General features: G+C 39.0%; 1 protein-coding gene across 18 annotated transcripts in view; it reads left to right on the forward strand.

The window, feature by feature from the left end:
* The window catches only part of SMARCA4 (SWI/SNF related BAF chromatin remodeling complex subunit ATPase 4), an 83,464-nt gene that overhangs the window by 21,960 nt on the left and 47,358 nt on the right, over positions 1 to 14,146 (forward strand). For all 18 annotated transcript variants that reach the window (XR_015742011.1, XR_015742018.1, XR_015742012.1 and 15 more), the window contains exons 3-8: positions 4,375 to 4,620; positions 7,150 to 7,282; positions 9,951 to 10,343; positions 10,479 to 10,577; positions 12,123 to 12,381; positions 12,972 to 13,098. Coding sequence is in view for 9 of the 18 variants with exons in the window: in XM_087925930.1 (XP_087782056.1) it covers positions 4,399 to 4,620; positions 7,150 to 7,282; positions 9,951 to 10,343; positions 10,479 to 10,577; positions 12,123 to 12,381; positions 12,972 to 13,098 (1,233 nt within the window). In the remaining 9 variants the exon portion in view is untranslated. The remainder of the gene's footprint in view (positions 1 to 4,374; positions 4,621 to 7,149; positions 7,283 to 9,950; positions 10,344 to 10,478; positions 10,578 to 12,122; positions 12,382 to 12,971; positions 13,099 to 14,146) is intronic.

The following is a 14,146-nucleotide window of genomic DNA, read 5'->3' on the forward strand; positions in this document are numbered from 1 at the left end:
ATTTGTAGTTGCTAAGCAAAACATTTGTTAAGTGAAATTTGTCTCATTTTACAATTTTTCATGCCACAGTTGTTAAGTGAATCACTGCAGTTGTTAAGTTAGTAACATGGTTGTTAAATGAATCTGGTTTTCCCATTTTTATAAGAAGGTCACAAAAGGTCACTGCACTCATCATAGCTATGAGTCAGTGGCTAAGCATTCAAATTTTGATCATGTGATTATGGGGATGTTGCAACAGTCATGTGAAAAACAGTCATAAGTCCCTTTTTTCGGTGCCACTGTAACTTTAAATGGTCACTAAATGAACTGTTGTAAGTTAAAAACCACATGTATTTCTACCATGACATTTTCCTGTTAGGATTTATCATCATCAAGCTTCCTCCATATTAGCTATCCAGTTCTCTTGATCTGAAGTAATTCCATTAATTTTCTCTTGTTGTTTCTTATACTTGGAGCTGCCTGTTTAATTTAATTAAAGCCCCTATTCAAAATTCACATATTTAGCTTAATTTAATATTTACATCTTGTTACACCTAAATGAAGGTACGTAAAATTGAAATTATAATAAATTTTCCCTGAGTCTTCATGTCTTACTTTGATTGGCAACTTGTAAACTCTTTGGAAAGGACATGTATATAAGATGACTATATTAGTCCATTAGACAAAACTCAATTTTTTTCAATAGAGTAAAAGTGCACAAAATTAAAAGAAGAATAAGGAAAAACAATATAGAAAATAAGAAAAGGAAAAGGAAGAAAATAAAACATTGGGACTCTCCTATCAAGTCATCTTATTCTTTTCCCATTCTCTTTGACCTTTTTTAATTCCCAGATCCATAAATCATCAATACAGTCTTTTGTTCTTTTGATAAAAAGTCGAGAAAAGGGTTTTAGTCTCTTAGAAATGTCTTTATTATCTTTTTCCTGACCAAAATAGATAGGCTTGCCCATTTCCACAAGCTCCATAATCCAGTCTTCTACTTTTGGTAATTCATTATTCATCCAGCTTTGTACATAACAATAATCTTGCTATAGTTTCCATATATAATATTAGTTTCCTATATTTCCCATATTTTATCGTCCTTAAATCCCCATAAATATAATTTCGGTTTCATCATAACATTAATATGTAATATGTTTTGTATCATTCTATGCATTTGGATCCAAAATTTATTTGCTTTTTTAGAAGTCCACCATGCATGATAGAAAGTTCCCCTTCCTTTTTACACTTCTTACACTTGGTTTGAAATTCCTTTATATCTTTTTGATAGTTTAACTGGTGTCATTTACTGATACCGCACATCAGTTTATAGAAGTTCTTTGTTTAATGATGTCACAAATTTAATATCCCATATATTCATATTGTAAAGAAATTTGGAGCCCTTTTCATCATATAATCTTTAATCTGCTTCAGGTTTTTCAAATATATTTTAACTATTATATGATCATCATACTCTGTGTATGTGTGTTCAGTTTTCTTTTTCTTGATTCCAGAACTTTTATTAATCCATGTTCATCGTCTCTTTCATCTGATTATAAGAAAACCATTAAAAAGAATATTCTCCAGTGTGCTAATTGGAGAATCAAAGTATGGGTTGACACTTCCCTTTCTGCCCAGAGACTGAGTCCATCAAAGTTTTGGCCACGCCCCTCTGTCACTTGTCTGAGTCCCCAGTTTCGACTCAGTCTTGGCCCTAGAGAGATGTTGGACCAACTGACTCAAAGAATTAAAGCAGAAAAAGGCAAAAGAAAGAACTTGGATTCTCCTGGCAGGTTTGGCAGCAGTTTACAAACAGTGAACGAAGCGGCGGTTAGCCATTCCGTGATCACGGCTTTTGGATTTTACCACTTTGGATTAAATCACTTCCCCTAGAGCTTCGGGGACAGCTGTTGCCCCAACTGGGCTACCAGTTTAGTGGCACCTTGCCCAGGTCACCCGGGTCACTCTGGAGATGTCGCTTGCGCCACCGTGTGCCTAATTGCTGCTTGGGACCCCCCCCCTCAATTAAGCACTAGCTTCAGAGCGTGGAGCTCTTGAAGCCATTGGTGAGTGTGTTGGCTCACCCAATTCTGCTGGAACAGCCACCACCACAGTAAGCCCCTGATTGTCAAATGAATCCCGACCTGCCTGGTAGCCTTATAGGCATACTCTGTTGTGACAGCTGCATTCAGAACACTCCTTCATAGAGCAAGCTATCTGTCACAGGGCTTGGAGCTGCCAAAAATGGCAGAGCGCACAGTGCCAGCAGACAGTAGGGAGAAACAACTTTCACCTGTGCTGCTCAAATCCACAGGGCAAAGCTTCATTAAGATCAAGTAGGCTAGCGAGGGAGCTGCTGATAAAATAAGAGCAAAAGCCCTTTTTCCAAAAAGGGCTTCTAAAGCCAAAGAGAAGGATGCCAGAAGGCATCAAAAGGCTCTGGAGAAGCAAATCTCCAGAGCTGAAAAGCAAGCAGAGTGGTGGGAGCATTCAAATTTGCCTCAGACAGCACCTGTCATTTCCGCCCTCTGCAACAGGAGCCGTTGCCTCCCTCAAGTGCTGCAGTTCCACAGGCCTGGTCACCAGAGTGTGATTGAGAGCAATTCCTTCAGTTGCCTATTACATCAGGAGGCAACAACAATATTCTTTTGCCAGAGATCAAGAACAAGTTGCTGGCGGGGAGTGACTGGAATTTGGCGGTAACTGAGACAGAAGGTTGATTGGCTAATGTCAACTGGGAGTCACTAAATGGGGCAGGGTATGAGTTTTAGTGTGGGGCGGGGGGGAATGTGGGAATTCAGATTTTCCCCAGATGTACCAACATGACTTCTCTAATAAAGTCTTACTTTGTCTCAGAGTTTTGAATTGTCTGGAGGGTTTAATTGGAATGCTGACACTAAACGTAGTATTAAGGACCGATTGAATATAAACAAGTACATGGATCTGCATCAGTGGTGGGATTCAAAAAATTTTACTACTGATTCTGTGGGCGTGGCTTGGTGGGTGTGGCAGGGGAAGGATACTGTAAAATGTCCAGTCAGAGGTGGTATTTGCTGGTTTTCCAAACTACTCAAAATTTCCCCTACCGGTTCTCCAGAACTGGTCAGAACCTGCCCAGTACCATCTCTGATCTGCATTATATCTGACGTTATTATATTTCCCCATAGGCTTTAGCTCTTTATTGAGGACCGTTATGTTCAGTACTGAGAAAAGTAAGGTCCTGCACTTATATGCAGGATAGGTAGAACTTGGCTCAACCAGTAGTGACAGAGAAGGATCTAGGTGTCCTAATGGACAACTACTTAAAGATGAGCCAACAGTGCATTGCAGCTGCCAAAAAAGCCATTGCAGTCCTAGGCTGCATTAATAGAGGGATAGCTCAAGATCAAGATCACAAGAAGTGATAGCAGCACTCTATACTCCACTAGTGCGGCTATACTTAGAATACTATGTTTAGTTCTGGTCATCATGATACAAAAAAGATTCTGAGACCCTAGAAAAAGTGCAGAGAAGAACAACAAAGATGATAATGAGACTAAACCATATAACAAACAGTTAAATGAGCTATGTATGTGTAGCTTAATGAAGAAAAGGCTTATGTGTGGCATTATAGCTGTCTTCCAGTACTTGAGGGGCTGTCACAGAGAAAAAAGGGCATAACAAGAAGCAGTGTATGGAATCTGTGGGATCAAGAGTTACTGACAGCTTATGTCCTCTTGTATTGTACCCACTGTAAGGACCTTCATTATAACTCCTTGATAAAATAGCTGATTCTTTAAGGTACAATTATTATCAGGTTAGCATGATTTAGCTTCCTTCAACATAGCCTAATTTTGTTACATTTCCTGTAAAATTAGACATAACATGATTGCCCACCAACAAATCCATCAACTATTCTTAGTCAGTTTTGTTTTTATTCTTATTTTTTAAAATGTGCTTTATTTTTAACTCTACTGTCTATGACTGCAATACACTAATCTTAAAATAATTAAAAAGCTGGAAAAGTGTCTGTGCTACAATAAAGCTTTGGGATTTTCTGTATCTCTTTGCTGCCATCTTGTCATCCCGATTGGTTCAGCTACACTTAATTTTGAAATACATAGAATTTTCCATCAATAAATAGGTAGATGATTTGTGAGTTAATACTTGGGAGCTTGGCAACATAGTCCTTTATTTTCCCCAATGTCCCAAGGATACTGATTTGAAAGGAGGGTAAGTCCTGTTCAATACGGTCCTTGAAAGATTTCAGATACTTATTTTTAGTGTTTTCTTTTCCCTGACAACAGGCAGTGGTATCTTTAGAAAAGCCCATATTATGGTTATGCCATACTGTTAACGATGATTGCATTTAATTAACAAATACTCTCCTCTGATAATAAATTTTCTTTCCCAAAGATACTACTTTGAACATCTCTGAAAATGTCTACTCCTGATCCTCCAATGGGAGGGACACCTCGTCCTGGACCTTCCCCTGGGCCTGGTCCTTCTCCTGGTGCTATGCTGGGCCCTAGTCCTGGGCCATCCCCGGGTTCTGCACACAGTATGATGGGTCCCAGCCCAGGACCACCATCAGCAGGGCACTCTATACCACCACAAGGGCCTGGAGGTTATACTCAGGATAACATGCATCCGATGCATAAGGTAATCGAGGTTGATATTCTTAATGTTGATATTCTTTCATCTGTCTACATCTTTAACAATATGACTTGCTTTACTCAAATAGAAAAGGAAATAGGGGGACCAATTCCTTTTTTACTTCGGTGATGAAATATAGCGCAGCAGAATGTTTTGTTTAGTGTTAAATTTCAACAAGGGAGGAAAATAGTTGTATTTCTGTGTTAGAATTTATTCAGGAGTTCAGGTAGATGTACATAGAACTCTCTCCTTCTGTTTTTCCTCCCAAAAATGTAATAAATAATAAAACATATACAATTAGTCCTTGACTTGAAGCCCAAAATTTTTCTGGCTAAGTGACACATTTGTGAAATGAATTTTGCCCCATGTTGCAAACTTTTTTGACACAGTTGTTAATCGAATCACTGCAATTCTTAACTTAGTAACATGGTTGTATTAAGTGAATCCAGCTTCCCCATTGACTTGATTTATCGGAAAGTTGCAAAAGGGATCACACTGCAACTGTTATAAATATGAACCAGCTGCCAAGCATCTGAATTTTGATCACGTGACCATAGGGATGTTGCAATGATTGTAAGTGTGAAAAACGGTTATGTCAGTTTTTTCACTGCTGTTGTAACTTTAAATGGTCCCTAAACAAACTGTTTAGACTGTTGTAAGTTGAAGACTACCTATAATAAGAGAAGGTGACACCTTCTACGCAACCAGCAACCAAGTAGAAATCTTGTAGAATAGAAGACATCCGTGCCTTTCCACAAAAAAAGATTTTGCAAAGAGAACAGTCTGCATTGGAATAGTATCCAAGGAGTAACTGTGTTAGTCTTGGGTTGTAGAAGCAAGAAAATATTCTGCAGCATTGTAAGACTAACACATATATTACCAATTACATATATTATCACTTGCTTTTAATGGATCACAGTCCAGGCTAATGAGGCACAGGTAGTTCTTGACTTATGACCACAATTGGGACTGGAACGTCTGTCACTAAGCAAGGTGGTTGTTACGTAAGTTGATTTTACAACTTTTGCCATGGTAGTTAAGTGAATCATGGGATTGTTAAGTGAATCCAGCTTCCCCAATTGCAACCACTTGTCAGTCACTGGCTAGGAAGATTGCAAACGGCAATCACATGACACTGGGATATTGCAACTGTTGTAATGCTGGTTCCAAGAGCATGGAGATGCTCTAGTGGTCGTAAGTGCAAGGACTGGTTACAAGTGATTTTTTTCAGTGCTATTGTAACTTTGAAAGATCATTAAATGAATGGTCATAAGTCGAGGACTACCTGTAACAGGATTGTTAGTGTTACAAATTGCTTTTGTTATATTACTTTGGACTATATTTTATTGATTTATCTGGCTTCTATGCTACTCCATTTCTGAAACCACTGAGCAGCTTATTAAGAACTACATTTAGGATAATCGCTGTTCTGATGCACCACCATTTTGGGGAAGGGGAGGCATTGTGATCTTTATTTGTCCCCAAATGCCTGTCTGAATGTCTTTAAACAAACATTATAGGGAGGGTGTGTTCTGTGATAGAAACAAGGGCCATCACCAAGAAGGGTTGTACAGAAGGTTTATGTTAGGGCAAGTAAGAGTGAGTATCAGAATAATACTAAAAGCTATTAACAAAATGCCAAGCCGAAAATTTTAACATGCTGTGAGAGATAATACTGGTCTTGGGAAGCAGTTATATGAAACCAGCGCACTAAAGGTGTATTGCTGCATATATGTAAATGAAGCAAAATAGTTCCTGGAGTGAGAAAGGTAGAGGAAAGACGTTGTGTAAAATACATGTTTATAAGTAAGGCCTTTGCCTCTCTAGTAATGTGCTATTGAGAAGGTAGTCCAAAATATCACATGCATGCTATATACTGTATATATACTGTATATATATATGTCAATTTTCCACAATTTAGTATTTGTGAATTCTAGGAGCTAGATAGTGAGTGTGTATCTGCACACTGTATTAAATCACCCTAGCTGGTTAGTGTGAATGCCTCCTTATTGTCTTTTGCATCACTCCTTAACCTAGTGTAATAGCTCTCTTGTGGTTTACTATGACACATTTATCACATGTCAGTGTAAACCATAAAAAAGGATGCAGAATGTAGTTAAGAAGACATGGAGGATGAGTAAAAAATGTGGCATGTATATTAACAAGCTGATTTAAAATATCATACAAATGTAATTCAAGCTGAATATGACTTAGATCTTGAATATTTTTTCATTTATATATTGGATTTATTTTATTCATTATGTGCCTTCAAATAGTCAATACATTTATCGTGTAAATATAAATAGAACATTAAAAGTATAATCTCATTCATGTCAGCTAAGAAATAAATCCAGTTATGTTTAATGAGACTTATGTCTAGGGAAGAGGGCATGGCTTGGTCTCTCTAGTTCATCTCAGTCTTGTTTAACTCTCGTGTCATCAGAGTGTTTGCTCACTGTTCTATGGATAGTTTAGTTCTTCCCTGGAACAAATTTGTTTAGAGGAGTTCTTTATGTGGGCTTTGCATTATTGCAGCCAATGGATTCCATGCATGAAAAGGGAATATCTGAAGACCCTCGTTACAGTCAAATGAAGGGCATGGGAATAAGGGCTGGTGGACACACAGGAATGGGACCCCCACCAAGTCCAATGGATCAGCATTCTCAAGGTATGACATGCTTTCAGGATTTGTGTAAAGCACATTGCTGGTTAAATGTAGCATTTGTTCTACAATTAAATCTTCTTCTACCCTTCTGATTCTTCATAACTTTAAGATAGCTTCTACAAAAAGCTTTCTCTGTCTGTAAAGGTTTTTTGTGTAATTTAGAGCCATGTTTTCTAAGCCAGCAAGAAGGAGGGTTGTTGAGCTATTCCCCGTTAGGAGAATGAGTGCACTCAGGGAAATGTAGTGAGAGTGGTGTTGAATAACACACAACCAGCATACAGATACACTGAATAGTAAAATGTAGGTTTTACTTCCTGTAAACGGGTAAACAAAGTCCGACAAACAGTCCAAATCATACACGGTTAAAGCAGGTAGTATTCAATACAATCAGTCCAGGGATAATCCAAAAATGAAGTCCAGTATCATAAACAAAGTTCAGTTAACGGAGTTTGCTTACAGTTTGCAAGATTCACAGCAATCCAAGCAGAATGACGATCAGGCAAAAGCAATAGGGAAATGCAAGAAGAGAACAAACCAGGTTTCTGGCTCCATCTTATGACCGTTGGAGGAATCTCAGCCAATCACAATTACAGCATTCTCTTAAAGATACAACAGTATTAAATGACTATCCTGGTTTATATATTGCCAACCCAATTGTTAGGTGACTATCATTCCTAACATTCTCCCCTTTGGGTGGGACAATATATAAAACCTTACAGTTTAAGTCCATATTCCTCACAGCAAGTCTTATGTTTTACAGTGCGTTGGGCTTTTGTAAAATGATCTGCAATGTTACTCTCTGACATGCAGTACTCCAGTGTAATCATTTTACTTTGAACACATTGTCTCACATTCAGATATTGTAGATCGGTGTGTTTTGATCTTGTCTTTACAGCGAGATTGGAAGCCATCTGAATCGCTGATTGGTTGTCTTCATATACAACACTAGGTCCCTTTACATTAATTCCCATATCCATCATTAGCTGTTTATAACATACTAAATCCGTATATAATAGAGACAAACATGAGAATTCAGCCTCCATTGTTGATAAGCTTAGATGTTTTTGTCGAATAGACTGCCATCCAATTAACACCCTTCCTAATAACACTACAGTACCTGATGTTGATTTACGTATAGGTACTGTAGCGAAACTTGTATCGGCATATGCAGTTAAACTTCGTTCATCCTTAGGCTCCAAATATAATGCATAATGCATCGTTTGTTTAAGATATCTCAACACACGCTTAGCAGCTTGCCAGTGCCTTTCAGTAGGCTCAGCATTAAACCTGGCTAATTGGTTGACATTATATGCTATGTCTGGCCTAGACCAATTATGAAGATAGGATAAACTGCCAATTAATGATTGATAAATGTCTTTATCAAAAACAGGACTTTGCACATCACTGTGGCTAAACTCCTGGCTTATTGGTGTTTTAGCCGGCTTACAAAGTTCCATTTTAAAGTTCTTCAGTAACTGGTTAATTTTATCTGCCTATGAGACTTTGTAGCCTCCCCTAGTTTTATCTATTTTTAAACCAAGATATTGTTTAATCTCACCTAAATGTTTTATTTTAAATTTTTTCTCTAACAGTGAAATAATCTCAGTAGCTTCTTTCTCAGTCTTAGTGATTAATGTTATGTCATCAGTGAACAATAGCAACAATGAAATTACATCATCACTTTCCTTTTTGAATAAACATGGATCAGCCATGCCAGCTACAAAACCTATCTTTGTTAATTCCTTCACTATGCACTGGTTCCATTCATAGCCTGATTGCTTCAAGCCATATAGACTCTTTTTTAATCTCTAGCTATTAGTTTTGCTGTCAGTTTTTATCCCCAAAGGCTTCTTTAAATGTATAGTTTGTTGCAACGGTGCATGAAGAAATGCCGTCTCCACATCTGAATGGTTTATTGTGTATTTATTTTTAGCTGCCTACACTAATGCTGCTTGTAATGTGGTAGCCTTCAGACTAGGTGCAAACACCTCGTCATAGTCGTTGGCTGACTGATCGAACCCTTGTGCTACTAACCTGGCTTTAAGGGTAACAGTCCCATCCACACCTGTTTTAATTTTATAAATCCACTTACACCCTATGGCATGCTCACCTGGTGGTAACCTAACATTTTCATATACCTCCAAACTTTGTAAGGATTTCAGTTCCTTATCCATTGCTTCCTGCCAAGCAGCCTGATCCTTAGCATGATACAGTTTCAGTTCATTATAGTTAGTAGGAACTATATTTACTTGGCATACTATACTAGCCTGATATCTATCTGGTGGTTGTGTTACACGGGTTGAATGTCTAGGCAACTCAGGGCTTTCTGGTGGACTCTCCTGTTCTACTTCCTCCTGTGCCTGTTCTTCCTCTTTAATGGCTATTGATGATTTAACTATCTCACCATTAGGGACTACTTGGGTGTCAATAACATCATTGTTGGATTCCTGTTCATATGATATATTACCAATGTCATCCTTTGTTTTACAAAAAGAAACCCAATATATACCAATCTGATAGCTTCTACCAAGCTTTGCCTACTAAAATGCAAGCAGGTGCTCCTGTTAAAACTGCTTTATCATTGATTGTGGAAAGTACAAAGCAAATTAAGCCTTCTTTTTAATCTCTCCCATTTTCATTTCTTTTCTCTTTTTGTCTTGCCCTTTTTCAGGTTACCCTTCTCCACTAGGTGGTTCTGAGCATGCATCAAGTCCAGTTCCAGCTAATGGCCCTTCTTCTGGCCCCCAGATGCCATCTGGCCCTGGTGGAGTCCCATTAGATGGTACTGATGCCCAAGCATTAGGGCAGCAGAATCGAGGCCCAACTCCTTTTAACCAGAATCAACTGCATCAATTGAGGGCTCAGATCATGGCCTACAAGATGCTAGCCAGAGGGCAGCCGTTACCCGACCATCTTCACATGGCTGTGCAGGGAAAAAGGCCAATGCCTGGAATGCAGCAGCAAATGCCAACTCTACCTCCACCTTCTGTATCTGGAACAGGACCAGTGCAAGGACCAGGGCCTGCACCTGGACCAACACCTCCGAACTACAACAGACCTCATGGTGAGTTATGCTGAAGTCTTTGAGACTCATCTGGAGTGAGGTTCTCCTAGGTCTCTTCTGAGTTGTCTTTCCTCTGCTTAGACCAGAGGAGTGAAAAGCTTAATGGTGTCCCTATGCTTTCCCATGTCTTCACAGGTATGGGAGGGCCTAATATGCCCCCTCCTGGACCCTCAGGAGTTCCTCCAGGAATGCCTGGGCAGCCCCCTGGTGGACCACCTAAGCCCTGGCCAGAAGGTAAGGCTGTAGATTGGGGGACTTGGGTTTTTCATTGCTACATTGCTTCATTAGCATCTCAATAATTAAAAGCTTCCAAGCCTCAGCCTGGCTTTTGCTGTAAGAGGCTACCATGTCACATTTTTTTCAGTGATATACGTATGACTTTTAGTGGTGACATATTTTCAGGTACTAAAAGTCATACGTATATCACTGAAAAAATGTGACATGGTAGTTACTTTGTTTGAGGATGGGTATCTCTGTCAGTTTTGCAAAATAATCTAGACAGGAAGTACTCCTAGATTAGGGGTATCAAACTCACATCATCACATGACATCACTATTCCCCCCCCCTTTGCTAAACTGGGCATGGGCGTGGCTAGCACGTGATGCATCCAGCCTATGGGCTGAGAGTTTGACACCTCTGTCCTAGATGAACTAATTCTATTTTTTGTAACTTTCATTAACAGAATCTTGGTAGTCTGAAAGTACATTCTGCCCCATTGCCTTTATAGCTCAAGAAACTAGGGAGGGTTCCTTCTAAAGTATTGCCATGCTCACATTTCTTCTCCAGACTAAGCCGTCTCTTATTCCACTGTTTCCTTAGCTGTGCCTCCGTTTCCCAGGGTCATTCCCACCAGCCGCTGTAATATCTTTACTTCTGTTTTCAAGGATAAAGTTATCTACTTTATCAGAAAATGTTTATTTTTCCTCTATTCACAAGATTTATATCCCATACTCTATTCAAAATGACCATCAAGGTGGCTAACAATATGGTATAAATAATGAAAATAAATAAAAATAATAATGCATGAACACCCTCCCAGCAACCCTGAATTCTTCTGTCAGTGTCAGTATCTCATTGGAATGCTACTACATAACATAATCTATAGCTTGGAGAAAACCTATGATCAGGTAAAATTATAATCAAATATTGTTCAACCTTTTACATGGATAATTCTCAGCAATTATGTTCATATTTAGGCAGCTTTTATTGAGAGCTCTTTAGGTAGGCTAAATAATTATTAATTATTAAAAATTATTTATTTAAACAATTTACATAGACACCTGTCTCACAACTATGATTGATCTTAAAACAATGGTTAAAGCAGTGATGCTCAAGATAAACAATAAAAAAACTACTTGAGCTCACCCAACTTGGACCAACTGTCTGGGGAATCAGCCAAGTCTTTAGCGCCTGATGAAAGGCTAAAGAGATCTTTGTTAATTGCCTCTCAGGTCGCTTACTGCTTTGGGAACCAGCACAATGTAATGGCCATACAACAGATGCAGAGCGGCATCACATTTTAAGATGGACAGTGCTAGACCTCACCCCCAACCCATTCCAAAGATGATACTATAAGATGAAATTTCTAAGGCAGGGAAGTGCTAGCATATGCTAGCATATTCTTGCCTTTTGCTCTTTTAATAAAAAGCATCGACTTCTTCAAGGGCAAAATGTTCACCTAAATGTTGAGGCCAGTCTCTGAAGATTTCATTATTTTGTATATGTGGTTGGTGTATGAAGGAACCCCACAAACATCTTCCTAACATTGTTCTTCCACAGGACCAATGGCAAATGCTGCAGCCCCTACTAGCACACCTCAGAAACTGATTCCTCCTCAGCCAACAGGCCGTCCTTCACCAGCACCCCCAGCGGTACCTCCAGCAGCATCCCCTGTCATGCCTCCCCAAACTCAGTCACCCGGGCAACCAGCCCAACCTGCCCCAATGGTGCAGTTCCATCAGAAGCAGAACCGTATCACTCCAATCCAGAAGCCGAGAGGACTTGATCCAGTTGAAATCCTTCAAGAGAGAGAATACCGGTAAAACTATGGCTTTCAATAGCAACTTTGCTGGTATTGCCCTGATAGGATATCTGGATGAGATTAATTTGAATGAATGGTCTTATTGATGTTATGGTTAGCTTTTATGTTAACTGTATTAAGTAACCAAACTACAGGGTAAGCCTGTTTGGCACCAAGACAGCATAATAAATTTAGCAATTTATTAAAAGCTATCTGGTTGCCAAGGGTGGATTCTATTACTTGGAACATAGCCTTTTTGCTGTATCTTAAGAAAACTTGCTACATATGTCCCTGGTTGCATTCAGAGATTTGGGGGTGTTAGTGTTATTTTTAGTCTTTAATGGAACACCCAAGAATTTAAGGAACCCCCCCCCCAAGAACTGAATTAGTGTCTCTTGTCTCACCTTTGGCTGTTGGGCATTAAATGTGACCTTCTCAAAGCAGTGCCCTTCAAATGCTTTGAATTAAAATTCCCATCATTCCTAAGGCACCATATTGGGAAAAAGTAGTTTTGCAGATCAACACTGGATTTCTTGAATATCTTTTGTCTGATCTATACAATCCTTAAATGCTGAAGCTCACTGGATGTCCTAATCTCTTGTCTGCAGCTTGCAGGCTCGCATTGCTCATAGAATCCAAGAACTTGAAAATCTTCCTGGGTCCCTGGCTGGAGACCTGCGAACCAAAGCAACCATTGAACTTAAAGCCCTACGACTGCTGAATTTCCAGAGACAGGTCGGTGATACACTGTTGAAATTTTGTTACTCAGGACACCTTTGAACATTGAAATTAAATCAGTCATCTCTAGAGCTTGTATATATTGTAAAAAATAAAGCTTATGCTTGAGTAGCTTCCTTTAAATAAAATTCTTATAGAAACTCATAGAATGTCCTTCCCTTAATGGAGCTTACCTAAATAAGTGCCAAGCGGCATTGCAGATAGTTCTTCCCATGCAACCGAGTGATCCTGTATTTTCTGCTGCATCGGAGCTCCAGTTTCACATGCCAGTGGATCATCCTGTTCAATTTTAGCCCTCTGAAATGGCCCCTAATTTCACAGGCATTTGGAATATAGAAAACAATGGCATGCATAAAAGAATCATAGTGGCTTTGCTGGCCCAGGGGTTTTGTATTTCATTTTGTTCATTAAGCTTTTGGTACAGTTTGACATGAATAGGTCTTCGCAGCAGCATGACTCTAGAGAAAACAAGGAGGCCAGGACAGAAGTGAAGTACATTTTGATAAAGAAGCTCCTTTGCAACTCAAGCTAGAGAGTATGTCTAGTTCTTCTGAATCTTGTAGTGGCTTTGGCTGCCTGGTTTCCCTGTAATAGCCTTCTTTTATTTATTTTATTAGGTTAGTAAGGCCACCCAATTCATATAACGTGACTCTGAGCAGTGTAGAACAGAAGAACAAAACAGGAAAAGGAAAAGTAAATTACTCAAAGTATACATAATATTTAAATATAAATGTTCTTTCAGCCAGAGCGTATAATGGTAGTGTAGTAACAATGCCAGGTTTCACATAAATGTCCAGGTGCTCTTTTAGACACCAAACTGGAACTGAGGCACGTTCCTATTTCAACACTTTGCTACTTTTTGTTAATCTCTCTTCCCCGTAGATTTTTAGAATCAGTTTTATATTTCTGTCTTATGTTGCTTGGTAATACCCACTCTTGTTCTACTTTTCAGAAGGATAGTTCGATGGGTGTTGTGTTTTTCTTTTGCTTCTATTGTCCAGGCAGAGTTCTGTACACTTAAGAATAGGTAAAACTATTTAAACTA

This window comes from Pseudonaja textilis, chromosome 2 (genome assembly GCF_049901715.1).
Source record: "Pseudonaja textilis isolate UNSWEBS1 chromosome 2, rPseTex1.2, whole genome shotgun sequence".
NCBI classification, from domain to species: Eukaryota; Metazoa; Chordata; class Lepidosauria; order Squamata; family Elapidae; genus Pseudonaja; species Pseudonaja textilis.